This window comes from Curcuma longa, chromosome 10 (genome assembly GCF_044706935.1).
Source record: "Curcuma longa cultivar G26 ecotype Majalengka, Jawa Barat chromosome 10, ITB_CL_G26_1.1, whole genome shotgun sequence".
In the NCBI taxonomy this organism is placed as follows: Eukaryota; Viridiplantae; Streptophyta; class Magnoliopsida; order Zingiberales; family Zingiberaceae; genus Curcuma; species Curcuma longa.
This window is the reverse complement of record NC_133870.1, coordinates 9,827,974-9,848,601: the sequence shown is the minus strand read 5'-3', so window position 1 is coordinate 9,848,601 and position 20,628 is coordinate 9,827,974. Positions and strand designations below refer to the sequence as shown.

The following is a 20,628-nucleotide window of genomic DNA, read 5'->3' as shown; positions in this document are numbered from 1 at the left end:
TCAGATGCTAAATTTGTTTAATTTAATAAATGGGTCCGGTAATTAATTAGTTTTTTCTAAAATCTTAATGCTGACGTAAAAAGTAAGTGAATAATTTAAAATATATTTTGTTAAATATATATATATAATAATATTTTTTTTCTTGTTTTGTCGTCTTCCTCCTCCCTTAATTGTGCTCGCGAAATTTTAGACTTTTTAAAAGTATCAATTAGGGTTTGTTAATTGTCGCATAATAATTACATTGGGTCATTAACTCCTTATTCGTCTCTCATTTTTATATTTATACATCTCTTATATTTAAAAATTAGATGATGATCATCGCTATCATCTCCCCTTAACTCCGTATTTGAATACAATCACATTAGATCCTCATACCCAAGGATGGGATTACATAATTATGATCGAATTTGAATTGAGCCCCAAGGTAAGAAGCTTGGTCACATTGATCCAACCCAACACAGGACTCCACGTTAGGTCCTCATACCCAAGGATGGGATTACATAATTGTGATCGGATTTGAATTGAGCCCGAAGGAGAGAAACTTGGTCGGATGGATGGACAAGTGGAAGGGTGGTAGAGATATATTTTGAGAACATAGACAGGTGACAATAGATAATTCATAATTTGTAGGGTATTGAGGCGATCCGAATACTTGTTGACTCGATTAATTACCAATTCGGAAAGTAAGTGCTTGACTAAAGATGACTAAACTTTTATCCAATCTATATGTGGTAATTTATCTATAGTCCTCAAGAGTCGACCCATTATTTGATCTCAATCGACATGATGTGACAATTAGAGTTGACGAGATGATAAATTTATGATGTTCTAATTATCGCAAGCATTCGAGCTGATAACAAAGAATAATAGCAAACACATGTAAGTGAAAACTAAAGAGTTAGAGGTGCAAAAAATAATAATTTTTTATTATTCTCTTTATGCTTTAATTGTTATTCATTCGAATATTGATGGATTGATAGTGAAGGATCAACAAATTGAAAGGGAAAATCAAGAAAATTTTATTTTTGACATCTCATTTTAAATTTTTTTATTAAAAGAACGTCTCATCTCATTATTCAACTGTGTATAATTACTAAACTGCTCTTGAGTACTATTTAGTACTATTATCTTCCATTTAAATTCATAATCGGTTAGATGCGTTAAAGCAACTACGAAATCGTAATTGCTATTGTAGTAATTATAATTTTATAGTTGTTATAATATGAATGTTAGGTGAAAAGTTAAAATCATATTGTAACAATTATAAAATCATAACTGCTATAATAATTGTATCAATTATGATTTCATAGCTACTATAATATAAATGATAAGTAAATAAAATTAAATTCACATAATGTATCTATGAAATTATAATTACTATAAGATATATGATCAATTTAAAACTTCAATAAGAGATAATAAGATTGAAATATGACATGAGATATTTTTTAATAAAAAAATTAAACTGAGACCCTTCTTCTTCTTCGATGATTTTGAAAAAAAAAATTCTTTTAACTTTTGCCAAAAAAAAAAAATTGTCCATCAGAAAAATCTCAGTTTGAAAAACATGCAGCGAATAAAAAATTGACCGCGTTATGAAAAATCAGCTTGAAATTAGGATCATTTAATACTTGCGTTTAAATTTCCGAGAAATATAAATAAAAGGGGAGGCGGTGCGCTTGTGGGTACGCGTGACTCGGGTAAATCAAATATAAAAAGTAAGAAACGTTAAAAAAAGTTGGAATTATCGATGAAGAAATTAAAAGGCACGTGACTGATGCCTCGTCGCCCAGAACAAACGCAAACTCCAAGCTTCAGTAGTTACGAATTTATATTAAATAATTTATTTTTAAAATGGGCACAAAAGGCGCCTCTTTTTTTTATGTTACGGTCAAAAGAGCATTTAAAAAATATAAAAATATTTAAAAACAATTGCCACCTTTATATTTAAATTTGTATTAAAAAAGAAAAATCATTTATACCTTTTAAGAAAAATATAACAACAATTGCTACACCCAAAACATTTTTTCTTTTGAAAAAATAGTAATTAATCTCGACCGTCCGTTCTCAATCCATAGATTCCGTGGGACCTGGCTACGACCTGTAGATGAACGAGAAGAACCCGAACGGAGAGCGACCTCCGGCGCAGCCGCACGACGGCGATTCATGAAGGATCGGCGACAGCAATCTAGGGAAATGGCGAGCTCCGTCCTTCATTCATCCTCAGCCTTTCAATACGGCTGAGGAATCTCTCCGTCTCTGCTTCCGCCGTTACCGCCCCCCTCTGGAGGAGAGGTGCACGTCGGAGGAGCAAGGGCGGCGCTCTTTTACTACTTGTTTGCCAGGTACGTTCCCTTGTTCTCCATGTCCTTGTTGTTCTCGCCAATTAGGTTTTTTTTTGGGTCAGCCGTATGTTTTATAATGCATTTACAGTGTTTATATTAGTCATTGAAATTCTCAAAAGATAGAAAATGGTTGAATTGATTATATAAACTTTCGTAAAGAATAAGAATTTAGGGTTTGGATGCTTCATTCCCTTACTACGATATGAAAATTTGGGAACTTTATTTTTTTTCTTTGGTTGTAATTGTAAGTGCAAGTTACATTATCACTTCAAAGATTAAAGTTTTAGTAGACTTGTGGCAAAGCTACTGCACTGTGCTTTTGACCATCAGCTTCTGGAGATCTGTTGAACCATTCAAGTTCGGTGGTGGCTGTTCAAGAGCTAATGTAACAAATCTAAGACTAAGAAGGCATCAGAAAGAAGTTAGATATAATTTTATGTAGTGAAATCGATGCATATGTTGCGCCATTATTGAGTTTTTGTATGACTACAGTACGAGGTCCACTTTTATTACAGTGCAATGCCAAATGTTTTTCTTTTATTGTAGCGATACTTTGTTGATTTTTCAAATGTTTTGTTTTAGCTTATTTTTGTTCCTTTCAACATTGCTTGATCAAATCCCTTATAGGTCTCGAGGACGGAAATTTGTTCTGCGAGTTGAGGATACTGACTTAGAAAGATCTACCAGGAAGTCAGAAGAAGCGATGTTGAATGTTTTATCTTGGCCTGTCCTTGATTGGGATGAAGGTGAGCAAGCTCATATTTTTGGACCCTTTCATTGATTGAAGTGACTTTTTGTTCATTATTTTCCCTTATTTCACCTTTTTTTCCTTTTGTTAATTGATCATAGCAAGATCAAAAAAAAAAAAAAAAACAAAAGAAACTAGTCCAGTTAATGGAGTGCAAAACATGTCACCAATCTGTCTTATGTCCATATGTCACAGTTTTTTTTTCCCTTTATTTGACAATCCAATAGACTTTGCTATCCATTTTTGAGGCAACCCATTATTCTTTAAATACCAAATGCACCAATATTTGCCACAAAATATTTCCGTTCGATCTACACTTCCAAAGTACTGCATATGTTAGATCCTCAGATTCATAGGTTTCACTTATAATTGTAGTGATCCCGCTTTTCTACTTTCCTTCTTTCAAGTGTGTGGTGTGCACTCACATACAAGCACTCACGGTTATCTTGCTTATGTTGATATCTACATAGATCCTCTTGAAGTTTTTTTTTTTCAGTTGATTTCATATAAATTTATTAAATCTTTTCCAATTAAAAGATGGTTCTGTACAGCAAACAACACTAAACAAAAGATTTAATGGAAACTTCAACTTATTGTCACCTTTGAGACCTTAATCTCCTTGCCATTGTGTGAGATGCTGCATACCTGTAAATCTTTTCCTTACATTCTTTAGATGCTCTTAACATTTTGTAATCTTGCATGGCTTGGTGTGGGTGGAGAATAGGCCCTTATTGACAATCAGAATGTAATTCCATGTACAAAGAATATGCTGAGAAGTTATTGGACTCTAGCACTGTTTATAGGTGTTTTTGTTCTGACAAGGTACTTACCAAATGGTCATAAATGGAACTTTATTTCTTCACCCGGTATTGATTGCTTTAATATTTGCATATCTATGAGGTTAACCGAATGCTTTAATGACTTTGTTTCTTTCAGAGGTAAAATAACTACACTTTATCAGACAATATATACAAATAAACTGCTAGTGGATAATATCTTTTAAATAAAACTTTCATTGATTTGACAAATATTGCATTTCTTTTACCTCATACATTTGTAAATTGAAGCTAGACAGACTATTTGCTCCTCTACTTTACAAGTCAACAGAATTTATTTATTGAATATCATGTGAAACAACTTGAATTAGCCATGTTTTGTTCATTTTGTTTTTCTATTTTTTCATTTGTTTCGTTATGTTATATACAAGGAATTAAATTTTGTGCCGTGCTAGTCGACACGGACAAAATTTACTATTCCGCCTACTGACCGACATCGGTATCAATCCTATGAGGCCACCACGACTCATAGCGGCCTCGCAGTGAAGAGGCCGCCACGAGTTGCTGCAACCTTGCGGTGACCTTCGCTGGGTTGTAGAGGTTACCACAATCATGCAGCAACCTCCTTGTGGCAACAACACGATCTTTTTAATCTTTTAAAAAAGTTTTGTTTATTTTTAAATTTTAGGTTAAATTGTTTATTTTTAATGGGTAATTCCTTTCTCCTATTAATTTTTCCTTCTTCTTAATTTTTTTTCCTTATTAACTTTTTTACTCTTGCATTCATTAGTTTTTTTCCCCCTTCATCACATACAAAAAGGTAAACAAAGAGAAAAAAATATCTCTTAAGGATGGTTAATTTTTTTCTCTCCTTATTTCTTCACAAGCTAAATAAAGGGAAAAAATAATTAAAATGATTATCTTTTTTCCTTCTTTATTCGTGCACAAGATAAACATAGACAAAAAAAACTTTTAAAGAGGTAGGAAACAGATTATTGAGAAAGATAAATATATATATATAATATAATTTCTAATTTTATAAAATATAAAATTGATTTAATTTTAAACTGACCAAAACAAATCTAAATTAAATCTAGTTTAAACCTATTTGATCATGCCATATTTAGTTGGTGGAGTTCGGTTAACCTAAATTGATTTTTACTCAATAAGCCTTAAATATTTCATGAGATATTATCAAAACTTAAACTCAACATTCAATATTTCAAATATAACTCAATAATAAGCATCTATACCTATAAAATATTAATAAAAATATTTTTAATTAATATATTTTATATTTTAAATGTATCGAAACTGTATTGGCACGACACGATATGATACTGAAACCATATCATTCTGGTCATAAATTAAAACTTCGGCATAGCTAAAAAATTTAAACCTTGGTTATATATATATATATATATATATGAATGATATGATATAAGAATGATCTAATAAAAGACGTGGAAAAAAAATACTATCATGTATAGGGATGATATAAGAACATTGGGATATCACATCATTATTGTACTTTCCGGACTCTAGGAAATTATTTTATGTAATATTATTCCTACCTTAATGCGATTTGCATGGTGTAGTGGTTTTGAATAAAACTGCTACTTTGGATATGGTCAAAATGTCGGGATACCACATTGCTGTGTTCTGATTGATTTGATAGAGATTCCACATAATTACAACTTGCAAGTGGCACTTGGATGCTTTCATGGGTCGGAGATTTGGGTGCATATTCTTTTGGTAGCATTATGACATTGGGCCATAGCAATTCTTAGGCCAGATGTGATGTAAACCATTATGATTTATCTACAGTTTTCAGATAATTGTTAATAATCTCAGCTAATCCATAAATATTAAGGTCAGAATTATGAGCGTTGTTAGAAGCTACGGTCGGAGTCCGACTTCTGGACAATAAGTTTCAGACATCAGCAATCCTTGGGTATTATCATCACTGGCAGAATCATCAATTTTCACCTTTGTGGATTCTGTTGGGCCCGGACACCTTCTTTTAGTAGGTATCATGTGTTAATGCCTTCTATAAAAAGATTAGTTCCAACCAATATATAGTTGGAACCAACAACCATTTGACCTTAAAATAGAAACTTTTAAACATGTTTAGTCTACTACAATTTCTAGATCTAGGACATTAACTGTATTTTAACTATGAAAAACTAACATTGTGTTTTCTTGTTTACTAATAAAGAAATAATTTTAGTTACTTATTTGTGTTTATTAGATGTTTAGACATTGTTCCCCTCCATTTCAACCAATTTAGAAGAATTGGACGGGATTAATTATTTTCCTCCTCTATCTCCTTTCATGTAAACAAGAGAACCTAATGGTTTTTTTTTTTCCTTTCTCAGTTCTGTCCAAGTAAAAGACAAAATGTACAACGTGCTAAAATTCTTATAACTCAATGGGAACCCAGTCTCCTTTCAGTTTCAGTAGTTGGATTTATCCTGGAGTGACTCAGCTATATGATGTTTAATTTAGCAGAAATTCAGTTCAAAAGTAGGTACAAACTTATATTGCAACATGGCATGCCACAATATTAGAAAATTGTTATTGCATCCGCATAAACAGACGTGCTTCATCGCATCTCATATGCTAGCATACACATGCATTTGTAGACTCTATTGCCTGAATTTCCAGTTTGCTCAATCTATACTAAGCTAGCTTATCAGTTCGTATGATAGTTGTAACGGAATTAAATTCTGTAATTTAAAAGTAAATTTTTTTTAAGCACTGTTTGTTTTTATTTTTTCAATGGCTACTGTTGAAAATTAGGATACTATTTGTAACCATTATGCATGTCAAGTTGTCATTGTTGTATCCATGTTTGGGCCAGACAATGCACATGCATCATGTCATAATCCGAATGTAGTTCACTTGCATACACTCTTTGAAACCTTGCAACTCGCGTACCAAAAAAATGCTGCAAGTAAATTAATGTGTTTGACAGACTTTCCTTTACTTATGTTGATTTTCTTCTTGTAATTTAAGCAAGGCAATTAACTAGAATCTTTCTGCAGTTCTTTTAATTTCTAACCAAGACATTGGTTATACCTAGAGGAGCTATGTGTCTGTCTTTTCATCTATAAATATATTGGAGCTATATTGGCAAATTTGTTCTCACTTCCTTGTTTCATTGTGATGGTTTTGCTGAAATACTAGCTAGAGGTAGAAATCAGAATATGTGGTTCTATCAAACTCAATTTGTCGAAAGGTTAGCTTCTCCTGATTAGAAATGATATCGTTGCAGGAACTTGAACAAATGAAGGAAATAGCAAAAAAGATTGCAACTTCCACCCGTATACGATACACATACCGCTTCCGTGTACCTAAAGAAGGAACCCTGAACATCCCGGATCTTATCCATGGGGAAGTAAGCTATATATTAACACTCTCATAAGAGATGATTTTCTTTTCAGATTACTCTGAAGCATCATATCCTTGCAATGTTCTATACTTCCATGTATGATGGCTGTTAATTGATTTCATAGTTTTGTGAAGGTCAGTCGGTGCCTAAACACACTTGGTGATTTTGGGATTATAAGGAACAATGGACAGCATGTATACAATTTCTGTGTCATGGTTGATTCATGAAACAAACTTCCCCCAAATCTCAACTCGTTATACATGTAAAGAATTCTTCCTCTGGAACCTCTTACATTCTTTTATCATACACCAGAGCTGAGGAACATTTACCAAATACCTTGCAACAAGCACTTACATACAAAGTAAGTTTTGAGCACTTAACTCTTTTGACATTCTCTCATCGATTGGTTAAATAGTCACTTGGGCATCGTTATCTTTTGCAGGCACTTGGATTTTCAACGCCTTCTTTAGCGCATGTTTCCTTAATTCTAGTCCCAGATAGAAGTAAATTACCGAAGCACCATGGTGCAACATCTGTAGGGCAGATATCTAGCTCTTAACTGTTCCAACTCAAGCTTACATATTGTACAGTTTAGAGAGATGGGTTATTTGCCTCAGGCAATGGTGAACTACGTCGGGACAGTAAATGAATTCTTCATCATCAATCAGCTCAGTAAGTGATGCTCTTTTCTTGTTTGCATATCCTGTTGTCATGCTTGGATTAAGAATTCGGTTGTTGCCGGCGGCTTGTTCATTTACAAACTCTGGTAACTTTGTAGTTGGGGAAAGTCTCCATTGCTCATGTCAATCGAAGTGGTTCGATCTTTGATGGAACAAAGTTAAGGTAATATAAACTCAAAGCATCTCTCATGATCTCCTCTCTCTTTTGAATGGCATTTACAATCTCTTTATGCCTATTCGGGTGTTGCTTGCCGGAAAACTACACGATCTGACAGGGGAGGAAGCGCGATTCTGATACATAAAGCAGGCAATTGTGGAGCAAGCAGGCACTGAACGAGAGGTTGAAGATGACAGATGATCGTGAGATCGATCGTGCGAGGTCGTTGGGGTGGCGGATTCTACCTTTTACTGAAGAGAGGTTGAAGATGCTGAAGGAGGTGGAGCGTGACTCAATGGAGTAGGAAGTGCAGTCATTGGAATCTCCTACCAGTGTATCTTCCTAAGCCAATCTCTTAATTCAAGTTGCCTCTAGACAATGATGCAACAGCAAGGTGTTCAGTGATTTATCTAAACATTCACGGTTTGAATCTTAGTTATTGTTACACTATATGATATTATTTCTCCGGTAAGATGAAAATTCTAAGATATTAATTGGTAGATACAGAGTTATATGTACTTTCAAATTTATTTTGATGATCAATAAAAAATTTTTGTGGGGTCAATCATTTTCAGAATTAGTGGAATCTTACGAATTGGATACTTATATTATATATATATAATTAAATTAGTAATAGAAGTTTGAATGGTTGAGAATTATATTTTGACCATTTTACTTGAATTTTCAGATGAGTTATTAAGATTCTTGGGAAAAAAATATATTAAAAGATTTCTTTATTTTCATTACTATGGTCTCCTTTTTGAAAATAAATATAAAAAAAACCCTCCATATTTTAAAAATATTGTAACTGAAATCGCTTTAGTACATTCAAAACGACTAATTAATGATGTTAAAACTATCTCAAATTGCTCAAATTTAATTAAAAGTGGTCTAATTTAATTAAAATTGATTAAATATTATTAGAGCTATAAACATTACTATAATTTTATAATTCGAACAATTTTTGATTAAAACTATCACAAATGAAATAATTGTGATTAAAATTTTTATAATATAAAGTAGTTGATCAAAATTATTTCGGACAGCTTTAGTCAAAATTGCACAAGTTATTTTTGAAATATGAAATACTCTTTTAATATTTTTGAGAAAGTCTCCAGTACATGTTGATTCTTAAATTATTTTTAATTTTGCTCCATTCTCCGATCTCCATGGCTGCTCCCTCCCTTCTTCCGTTACTTCTCGCCCTCACCTCACTCTCACTATCCTCCATCTCCGCCGCCTCCTACTCCTCCTCCTTGCCCTGCTCATTCCCGGCCATCTTCAACTTCGGCGACTCCAACTCCGACACCGGCGGCATGTCGGCTGCCTTCTCCACCGTCTCCGCGCCCAACGGGGAGACCTTCTTCGGCGCTCCAGCTGGGAGATACTGCGACGGCCGCCTTGTCATCGACTTCATCGGTGAGCATAGCATTTACCGCATGTGCCTGTCTACCACAATCCGGATCTTCCCTGCTCCCTTAACGATTTGGTTGCGTAACCCTAGTTCCAAAACCCTAAGAGAGAGCGTATTGACTAAGTAAGCTCGTACATCATGTTGTCTGCTCCCACAGCATGGTAAGTGGTAAGCTTTTATTAGGGCTACCATGATCCAAAAATCCTACTTCCTCGTCTGCTAGAATTACTGTCTTTCTTTATCTTACTGTGCTATTGGTTAGTTTAACACGTTTTTCAATGGAGTCTTTGGCTGGCTACTGTGTTAATGGCGGAGATTTAGGGAAGGAAAACGACCATTTTGAAGATATTGTCCATAGGGAAAATTAGTCTGTCTAAAGTCAACTGACGACGAAATTGGAGGATTAGATAGATCTCATTATATTGTTCGGTATGGTGGTTAAGAGGGCATGTGATTCAAAAGAAATGTGGGTAGTGGTTTGTCCTTGGAGTTCAATTATTGGCCTTCTTTTGCATACCAAATGCTGAATTTGTTGGCATCATGTGAATTGTTTTGCACACTGACAGAGTTTGGCCCCATGGAGCAATACTTTATCGTGCAAGGATTGCTCAACTTAATCCATTGATTCAACTCTCATGCTTTATGGATGTCTTTGATTCCACTTTGTCCCTAGTCCATGCTTTATGTATGTCTTTTTGCTCTATCATCTTAGGCTATCAGAATGTATCCTGTTGCCTTAAACAAGAAGTAATGACTGAGAAAGATTGGAAGGAATACATCAAATAGGTGGATGTGAAAGAAAGTCGATAAGACATGAAATTCCTTTGTCTCCATCAGGCAAACCATCTGAACTGATATGATTATCTTTTTAAATTATATCGTCATCTCCTCAAGTATTGTGTTATACATGTAGGAGTGTAGCATGTGTCTTTATCTTGTTTGAATAACACAGTGCCTTAGAAAATTGGAAGTGTTACGATACTGTGGGAACACAGTTTATAAGTGCATATCTTGATTCGATAATTCATATTTGAATTTTCAGCTCAGGAACTTGGGCTTCCTTTTATTGGTGCATATCTTGATTCGATGGGGACAAATTTCTACCGCGGTGCCAATTTTGCCACAGCGGGATCGACGATCCTAAGACAGAACACGACTTTCTTCCAAACTGGCTACAGCCCCTTCTCTTTGGATGTGCAGTCCCGCCAGTTTGACAGTTCAAAACTAGATCCCAAATAGCTTACTCTAAAGGCAAGTACTAGATGTCTGTATGCTTTTTTTTATCGAAGAACTCGAACACAAAATTTATGCTGAACCTGAACCTTGTTTTAGAACTTCTGGGTAATTTTAGCTTAATTTGTTTTGTGAAGGAGCCATCTACAAAGATTTGTTACCTCCAGAAGAATTCTTCGCTGAGGCTTTGTATACGTTCGACATTGGCCAAAATGACCTCACTTCCGGCTATGTCAGCAACATGACGACTGAGCAAGTTAAAGGAACCATCCCTGTTATCCTGGACAAATTTACTGATGCTATCAAGGTACGAGGAAAGAATAACTTTAGAACTGCATACTTCATAGTGTCGACTCTGGATACTGATGATACCTTGGAATTGAGCTGGTGCAGAGAGTTTATGAACTGGGTGGGAGATACTTTTGGATCCATAATACAGGACCAGTTGGCTGCCTGCCTTATGTTCTAGCTCGATACGAACCCGACGTAGACCCAATTGGTTGTGGAGCTCCATTCAATGAAGTGGCTCAACTATTCAATGCCGAGCTTAAGGAAACTGTAGTGCAACTCAGAAAGACATTTCCTTGTGCTGTGTTCACCTATGTCGACGTCTACACCGTCAAGTATTCGCTCATAAGCCAAGCGGAAAAGCTCGGTGAGTTGCCTGGCCAATTCCCGAATTACATGACTAGTGTGGGCTTGTAAATGTCTGTGTTGAATGCAATGAATTGCAGGGTTTGAACAACCTTTTGTGGCTTGCTGCGGGCACGGAGGGAAGTACAATTTCGATGCTCGGTACAGTTGCGGAGCTACGATGACAGTCAACGACACCAAGGTTATCATCTCAGACACATGCGAGGATCCTTCGAAGAGGATATGTTGGGATGGATATCACTACAGGCCGCTAACAAATGGGTGTTTGATCGCATTGTGGATGGTGCCTTTTCAGACCCACCAATTCCAGTCGCCATGGCTTGCAGAAGGTGAGAAGCTCACCGAGGAAGGCAGGCATCATTGAAGATCGATTGTGTTGTCAAAGATTGAATCGGCAACAATTTAGATTACTTTTTCAAAGATTTGTTTGTCATCAGTAATTGTCACAGTCATAAACTCGCAAGAAGTTTGATCGATACAATTATAATGCAAAAATCTACTTTATTGGAGGATAAAATTTGTGATCGGTACTTGGAATAATTGTTTCTGAGGACGATGAATTGGCCACGATTTTCTTTGTTCATATTGAGATCAGTTTCAAGACACGTTGCTGGGACAGATCAGGTTGAAGGAAGGGAGGTCACGAAGCTAGCTACTCTTGCGAAAATAACAACCGTGAGAAGGAGGTAAGGGGTGTCCTTGCACGACCATTTCGATATTTAAGTATGAAGAAGTAGAAAAGTAGAAGAACTCGGAGAGCAAAGGAAGAAGGGGTTTAGTGTATCTATGTGTGTACCTCCTTGTGAAATGGGTGTTATGTCCCATCTTAAGAGAAGGATGAACCTTATATGTATGAAACGGGTGTCATGTCACATCTTAATTAAGGAAGGCGTCTCATCATTGATAATGATCTTGTCAGAAGGAATGGAATGATCAGAACGACAGTCCCATCGTTGACATACGATTGAAGTATCATTTTACACGTGGATGTCAGAACGGGGACCATGATTAGGGGATATGGTGCTATCAGAGGAAATGATGGGAAGAGTAATGAAGCAAGACATCGAAAGTCAAGGTTATTTGATTTGAGCCCTAGTCGAGTCTAAATAAGGGCGATGCAACCGAGCTGACTAAGATGCCTTGAGTTTGTAGGAGGAGTCAGTCTGCAAGAGGATGCAGTTAGGGGTTCGGCTCGGGACTAGGATTCAGATACTTGAGAGGTGATGGATCTGCACTCCAGAGTCTAGCCGAGTTCGATAATGAAAGGGACTTGCGACTTGGGGGTCACGAATCGAGGGCTACCTCGGGCATTGAGTCGGTGGCTAAGGACCGACATGAGAGTCGGGTCCAATGGAACGTTGAATCTTAAGTCTCTCACTCAGTCCATTCCTCGCGACCATAACATCCTTCTTTTGGCTTCAATTTTCCCCCAAGTCCCACCACCATTCAAATTCCCTCCTGTAACACTGACGTTACGTGTCGGTTACCCGTTACAAGTCGCGATCTCGTCGCCAAACCTTCGGCTTCCATCTTCCACCATGGCTTCCATCTCCGCCATTGTTGGCGCCCACAAGGCTCTGCTGCCCACCACCACCACCACCACCACCTCCTCCTCCTCCTCCTCCTCTTCTTCCTCTTACTACCCCAAGCCCAGATCCCCCTGCATCTCCCCATCGCTCGCCAGATTCTTCGCCTCTTCTTCTTCCTTCTCCGCCTCCAGCCTCAGCTGCGCCGCTGACTCGCGCCTCGGCCTCCGCCGCCGTGCCGGCCGCCTCGTAGTCCGTGCCGCTCGCGGTAAGTATGAGCGCACCAAGCCTCATGTCAACATCGGTACTATCGGGCACGTCGACCACGGCAAGACCACCCTCACCGCCGCCCTCACGATGGCCCTCGCCGCCGTCGGAGGATCCGCCCCCAAGAAGTACGACGAGATCGACGCCGCCCCCGAGGAGCGCGCCCGCGGTATTACAATTAACACCGCCACCGTGGAGTATGAGACCGACTCCCGCCACTACGCCCACGTCGACTGCCCTGGCCACGCTGATTACGTCAAGAACATGATCACCGGCGCGGCGCAGATGGACGGTGCCATCCTTGTCGTTTCCGGCGCTGATGGCCCCATGCCCCAGACCAAGGAGCACATCCTCTTGGCTAAGCAGGTCGGCGTGCCCAACATGGTGGTCTTCCTCAACAAGCAGGATCAGGTGGATGACGAGGAGCTGCTCCAGCTCGTGGAGCTCGAGGTACGCGAGCTCCTTTCCTCCTATGAGTTCCCGGGCGATGACATTCCCATCATCTCCGGCTCCGCCCTCCTTGCTCTCGAGGCCCTCATGGCCAACCCCAATATCAAGCGCGGCGAGAACAACTGGGTCGACAAGATCTTTGAACTCATGGACGCTGTGGACAGCTACATCCCCATTCCGCAGCGACAGACCGACCTCCCGTTCCTCCTCGCCATAGAAGATGTATTCTCCATTACTGGCCGCGGGACTGTCGCCACTGGCCGAATTGAGCGTGGCACGGTAAAGGTTGGCGACACTGTCGAGATTGTTGGCCTTCGTGAGACGCGGACCACCACGGTTACAGGCGTCGAGATGTTCCAAAAGACTCTTGACGATGCGATGGCTGGAGACAATGTCGGGTTACTTCTCCGTGGTATCCAGAAGGCAGACATCCAGCGAGGAATGGTGCTCGCCAAGCCTGGCACGATCACTCCCCACACTAAATTTTCCGCCATTGTCTACATCCTCAAGAAAGAAGAGGGTGGGAGGCACTCGCCCTTCTTTTCAGGGTACAGACCGCAGTTCTACATGAGGACCACCGACGTCACAGGCAAGGTCACAACCATTAAGAACGACAAGGATGAGGAAGCAAAGATGGTGATGCCCGGAGACCGTGTCAAGATGGAGGTTGAACTCATCGTGCCGGTGGCATGTGAACAGGGCATGCGGTTCGCTATCAGGGAGGGTGGAAAGACCGTCGGTGCCGGCGTCATCCAGTCAATTATTGAGTAAATTATGAATGTAAGAATTATTTGGTTTTCTTTTGGTTGCAGGAGCTGTCCATGGATTGTTACTTTTTACATAGTAACTCTTGCAAAATTTAGATCAAATACAAGTTTAGGTTGCCATCCAAGAAAACCTTGACTATGCATTGCCTGAGATTCTGCTCTTTCTGTTTCGTTTGCAAGTCTTATTTTTAACTGCATTGATCTGTCTCTGTATTCAAGTGGCTCTCTCAATAAACTTATATTGCAATTTAATTTTACTTGTGCTTAGATTGTATAAGTATTACTGTGCAATGCCTGGCTGATTTAGTTTTCAAATTTATTCTAGTTGATGTTTGCCTAGGGGACAGAATTTACTTGCTGGCTGACAGTTTATTCTTGATTAGTTTTTCATAGGGAACCTATGACTCGGGAGTTTTAATCGCTTTTTGCTATATTACTTGCTGACTGACAGTTAATTCTTGTTTAGTTTCTCATAGGGAATCTATGACTCAGGAGATTACTTCAAATTTTCTTGAACTTCTCTTTTTTGCTACCTACTGAGAAAGTTTGTCCTTTGGTAGTATAGGAAGTGTATCCATAACAGTACTTACAATTTTCCTAATTGTCATATTTGCAAATGGAAGTTTATCCACTTGATATTTGTCATATTGTGCACTTACTGATCCATCAGAAATTGCCAATACTTTCATGATAAAAGGGTGAGGTTATCAGTCTATTCATGATGATAAACATCATTCACTGAGAATAGAGTATTGGTGGGCATTGGTAGCTAGTAGATCTTATTCTGAACAGTACTTGTATAGAGATTTGCCTGCACCCAAAGTACTTGAGAGTTTCATAAACCTTTACATTTACAGGCAGGGAAGGAAGAAATTCCATCTAGCTCATCTGAAATAATTGGATTGATGACTTATTATATATAATATGGTTCAATTGCATCTTGATAGCAACAGTAGTAGAATTAGTAATCACTTCTCATATAATCTTCTGATGACTAGTCATATAACTTCTTTATCAATGATTTTTTTTTTATTCTAGTTCTTTTCCCCATTATTACATGAACCTCATGGACGAATATGATTTTGTACTTGCATTATTCTATCCAGTTATCTGCCACACTTTTTATCTTCTATGTGCTTCAATAAACATGTCAAAGATGAGTTCTGTTGGGTGATCCAATGCTTTGCTGAAATTACTAGGTCTCCATAACCATAATAACTACACAATAACAGTTAGGTCTTAATTTTGTTAGATAGCCAATGTACATATATGCCTTATTATATTTCTATTATCTCTTGATTCAGGCAAAAGATCCTGACTGAATTAGGTCTTAGTTTTGTTAGATAACAATTTGGTCTTTTGCAACAATTTGGGTTTGTAATAATTGGGTTTGTAACAGGGTCAACCCCTGATAATACTTAAAGTTATAAAAGAAAGGCATTTTCTTCTCTTAAAGTTATTTAGACACAAAGATAATATTTAGAGTTGAAGTTTTTCCTTTTCTTCTATCAATATTGAATGAGAAATCCATGATGCATATTGTGAGATTATTTATATAAAGTTTACATAAAGTGTTAGGGTGTAAAATCACGCCAAATCATATTAAATTGATAATGGAAGTAAAGTCGTTCTTTTCAATTCTCAAGAACATTTCATTTAAAAAAATATATTAAAAAATATTTTATTTATAATTTTCTATCTAAAGTATTCTTTTATTTTTTTAAGACGGAGGCACTGTTTTAATGATATTTTCTTTTTTTTTAAATGCACAAGTTGATTATTTAAAAATTAGATTTTACAAGGAAGATGATTGTTGGTCATAAGTGACAAAAAAAAGAAGGAATAAAAAATCAATTAAATGAAATGAACTTTTAGCCTACCAATCTGATATTTTTTAAAAACAATATTTTTGGGTCAACTTTTTCAAAAATATTTTTAGTATCTCTTTAATTATTGTTAATTTTCTCGTGAACATATATTAATTTTCTTTTTTGAAAGAAATTGAAATGAGGGAAGTAAAAAAAAAAAAAAGGAACATAAAAAAAAGTTGAAAATCTTCCATAAATGCTATTAATTTAGATTATACACACACACACATTAATGTTAATTTAGCCTTTCTGCTACATAAGCCACTTTTATAATATTACACATTTATTTCTCTAATATTTAGTCTCTCGGCTATTTATATTAATTAATAAAATATCACAAACTTTTAAATTTATCTTCTCATTTTGAGATTTGTATAACTAATTGCTTTCCTATTTTTCTAATTACTTAAAATATTCTAAATATTTTTTTTTTTGAAATTAATATTTTTGTCATTCGGAATAATGCTTAAATTTATCAAAGAAACATGTTCCATAACAATGCCGGTTTCAAGTAAATAAAGGAAAATTATTTACGATATGCTTTTTTTTATAGATTTTTTAATGGGACGAAAATAAAAGCAATTTAAATTTTTTATTTTTATTTTTAGGAAGAAAAATACACTGGTGTTGATTTATTTCCAATTTGAATTTTTAATTTCTCTATAAATTGGTTACACTCAGGCGGCGACTCTTCACGACGCTCTTCCTCGTCCCGTTTGCCCTTCCGTCGGTCTGTCGATTCCAATTTTCTCGGCGAGGTTGGGAGAGAACGAGAGCGGTAGGAGGAGATGGCCGGCGACGCGAAGGTCTACACCCTAGCCGAGGTCTCCACGCACAACTCCTCCAAGGACTGTTGGCTCGTCATCTGCGGCAAGGTCTGTGCTCGTTTTGTCTTGCCGGATTCCGTTGATCAATCTAGTCGTCTTTCTGTTTTCAGGGGATCTTCTATTTTTTTTATTCAAAAAGAACCATTTGTTATGCCGACTCTTTGGATTTTGTCAGTGGATGAACTTTTCCTACAAAATCTACGAGATGTGCAAGCGTAGCACTTTCATTGTCTTTTAGGCTATAGATTAATATACACATGCTTCTTTGGAGAATTTAGATCGTGTGAATGGTGCACAGCAGAGTAGATAGCTATGTAAGATGATATGGCAGGAAAAAATGTTGGTTTTAGTCTAGACTATTGCCTACGTATTCCTAAGATAGATCATAGATGTGTGAGTTTACTTTAAAATAAACTATGAAGACTGATAATTAGATAAATTCAATTGATTCAAGTTCGAGGTATAATAAGTAGAAAGTGAACAAAAAAATGGTTGGGGGTAATTGAAGAGTAATTTAGGAGATATTTAAAGAAGGGGGAGAGACTTGGAGAGCTAACTGGCAAGAAGCATAAAGTTCTTCCATCTAAAAGATTATGCATTATGTGAAACTTCTGAAGTTTTTATTTCCTTGTTAGCTTGATTGAATGTTGCCATGTTTCTAAACTGGAGATGTTTCCTCTTGTTAGTTTATTCTTTTTCATTTTGTCAAGGTTCTGTCTCTTTCATTTTTTTTTATTACATTACCTAATAAAGATGTCCATACCATCTTAACTTATTTCTCTCATTTTATTATTTATTGGTGATCATAATCTAGACCAAATACAGTTTAGTTTTTTTTTCTACCATAAAGAATTGGGAAAGAAAAGTCTTTTCCATTTCTTTTGTTACGGTAAACTGTGATGACCTTTTATATCAGTTTAATTTGTTAAGTTTGATGAAATAAGATCCTTCCTTGTGATTCTTAAGAGACATTCTTAATAATAATCACACCCAAGCAACACTTGAGGTCATTCAAGTAATTTGATCATGATCTTTTCTTCTTGAATTGTTGGCTCATGCCAATTAAGAAATTGATATTTGGAATATAGAAGATGATAAAAGAAATATAAATATTGCATGTTGGCAAACATTTATTAAAATGTTGAAAACTCAGAAATTAAAGTTTCCTAATAAGGTGTCATTTCAATAGAAGCTCATTTGAATTTGAATTTGGTTAGAAAATTTTCACATTTATGCTATCTTTGTAAAAAAACTAATTCAACTTGGATGCACCTCTTACACAATATCAAGGATATTAGGCATAATAACCCGCTTTTTTGTGGTTTAAAATGTCTACTATTGTCATCAGCAGCAACAAGCTGTGTTTCCACACACTATATCAGGTTTAGTTACATGGATTTTATCTTTCCAATTAGATGCAAGGACATGCCACTAATAATATTTAAATCAATTAAACATTGCTTTATCATTTCAGCTAAAGGTTTTTTCAGTCTCCCTCTATCCTTTTCAAATTTATACCTTCTACTCTAATCAATTCAAAACTTCTAATTATCAAAATATATTTGTCACATTCAAAATGCCTGTTGATTATATTTTTTTGCTTATTGTGTTATTATTTGGAAAATCATCCTTTATACCTTTGTTTTGGTTATCAGTAACTTTTCTCCCTTGATTTTTTATGTTTATATATGCTATCATAGATTCATAATATTTCACAAAACTCATTAATTGTATCTTGCTGCATAGGACTTGGTTTTGATGCTAGAGTTCACTAGCTAGTTTAAGTTGTTGTTAGCCCATAAAAACATAAATTTAGTTCTTTCATGACAACTTACATTTGGATAAGCTGTTAATTATGTTCAGACTGTCATACTAGATTTTGAGTGGGATGTTAATCTATAAATTTGACAATTTTCTAATTGCCTAAACTTTCTATACGTGGTCACCCAATTTCTAACAACTGCTGTTTTAATTATCATACTTTCATTGGATAAACATTTATAAATTCTTCAGCTAAAGGTTTGTGATGTACCATATTATGTACACAAGTATACACACTAGTCATGGACCAGATTGTATTAAAATTTATCTTTCTATGAGGGAATACTTTGACTTTTGATTGTTGACAATCTCTTTAATAAAAAGTGGTCTAGTAACGTGAACTATCTAACTGCTTCAGTTTTCACTCGTAGGTAATAAATCTGATCATGTTAAGAATGTTAGTAATTGCATAAAGAAACTCATTCCACTTATATCAAAACTAAATTAGAGATTAAGTGAGACACAAACCAAAAAAAAAAGTAAGATAAATGAACTAATTTTGATTGGGCCTACTTGTTGAGGGTGGTGGTGAAAATAGGGGAGTATGACGATTTATAGTCTCCTAGGAGGTTGTTATGGTAGTTACTTGGCGGAGGTCATGTTAGATGAGTGATAAGGTGGAAGAATTAGCGAAAACTAAGATGAGGGATTTTTTGTCTAGAGAGTTTGTTGTATCTTCTACAAACAATAATCTTTGGTTGATGATTTTCATGTACGGTGAGTAAAGGAAAATATTATATAGTTTACAAACAATAGTGTCATTTGCTTCTAGTATTTATCAACTTTGCTCTTGGCAGTTTCTGCATAAGTATTTAACTAGTTTTACTGCTATTGTGGTCAGTTCTTGCCTTCTTGATGGAATATCATATTCCAACATTTGCTTATAGTATTGGTTTTTTCACCCCTTAATGCATTTGTTTTCCAGGTTTATGATGTTACCAAATTCTTAAAAGAACACCCTGGAGGAGACGAGGTTTTGCTCTTATCCACCGGTATATCTACCTTGGATGATTCACAATACCATACAACTTGAATTGTTTACTGATGAGATATCCTATTTATGGTCAGGGAAAGATGCAACTCATGATTTTGAAGATGTTGGTCATAGCACCTCTGCGAGGGCAATGATGGATGAATATTATGTCGGGGAGATTGATGCTGCTACAATCCCAAAGAAAGTAGTCCACACTCCTACAAAACAGCCAAACTATAACCCGGGCAAGACATCTGAGTCTTTTGTCAAGATCCTCCAAGTTTTAGTTCCTCTTCTTATCTTGGGTTTCGCTATCGGCATCAGATACTACACAAAATCAGCTTAACTGTAGTGTGTCATTTTTCAGTCAAGTTGGAAATAAAGATTTCTGTCTGATCTCCTATGCTGTTACAAATTCAGATACTATGATGTGGCCAATAAATGCTTTGCTTGGACCTCATTTGTGTTTTGATCTCTGTGAATCTTTTGCATCAAGCTTGCAACCATCCTTTCTCTTTTTCTTTCTCCTTTGTTCTAGTACTTATTTTTAGTCGACAACTCAATTCCATTAATTGATCATCCTAGGCCACAGATCAAATCAGTACAATACCAGTCAGAAATATTCCAGTAGTTCAACTCCAAGAATTGTCTTTAGAACTTTACTTCAGGATCACACATGGAAGCTATGCTACCTTGTCTAGGGGTAAAGCAAATATTCCAGGTAGTTA

General features: G+C 36.3%; 2 protein-coding genes and 2 pseudogenes across 2 annotated transcripts; all 4 read left to right on the top strand.

Annotated features, from left to right (window-relative positions):
• The first annotated feature begins 726 nt into the window (after positions 1-726).
• Positions 727-8,404, top strand: LOC141835619 (glutamate--tRNA ligase, chloroplastic/mitochondrial-like; annotated as a pseudogene).
• Positions 8,405-9,262: 858 nt separating this feature from the next.
• On the top strand, positions 9,263-11,757 carry LOC141836345 (GDSL esterase/lipase ACHE-like; annotated as a pseudogene).
• A 1,182-nt stretch (positions 11,758-12,939) lies between these two features.
• On the top strand, positions 12,940-14,658 carry LOC141836672 (elongation factor Tu, chloroplastic-like). The gene has a single exon (XM_074724180.1). It carries the CDS (start codon positions 12,940-12,942, stop codon positions 14,413-14,415), a length of 1,476 nt encoding a protein of 491 aa, XP_074580281.1. The 3' UTR covers positions 14,416-14,658.
• Positions 14,659-17,013: 2,355 nt separating this feature from the next.
• On the top strand, positions 17,014-20,246 carry LOC141836459 (cytochrome b5-like). Its single transcript, XM_074723953.1, has 3 exons — positions 17,014-17,154; positions 19,853-19,919; positions 19,996-20,246. Exons 1-3 carry the CDS (start codon positions 17,068-17,070, stop codon positions 20,244-20,246), a joined length of 405 nt encoding a protein of 134 aa, XP_074580054.1. The 5' UTR covers positions 17,014-17,067.
• The last annotated feature ends 382 nt before the right edge of the window (positions 20,247-20,628 follow it).

Bases quoted from the DNA above. Each gene is read 5' to 3' on its own strand.
- LOC141836672 (XM_074724180.1), top strand. From the start codon at position 12,940: ATGGCTTCCATCTCCGCCATTGTTGGCGCCCACAAGGCTCTGCTGCCC.
- LOC141836459 (XM_074723953.1), top strand. From the start codon at position 17,068: ATGGCCGGCGACGCGAAGGTCTACACCCTAGCCGAGGTCTCCACGCAC. The intron at 17,155-19,852 runs GTCTGTGCTCGT...TTTGTTTTCCAG, and splicing joins GGCTCGTCATCTGCGGCAAG to GTTTATGATGTTACCAAATT. The intron at 19,920-19,995 runs GTATATCTACCT...ATTTATGGTCAG, and splicing joins GGTTTTGCTCTTATCCACCG to GGAAAGATGCAACTCATGAT.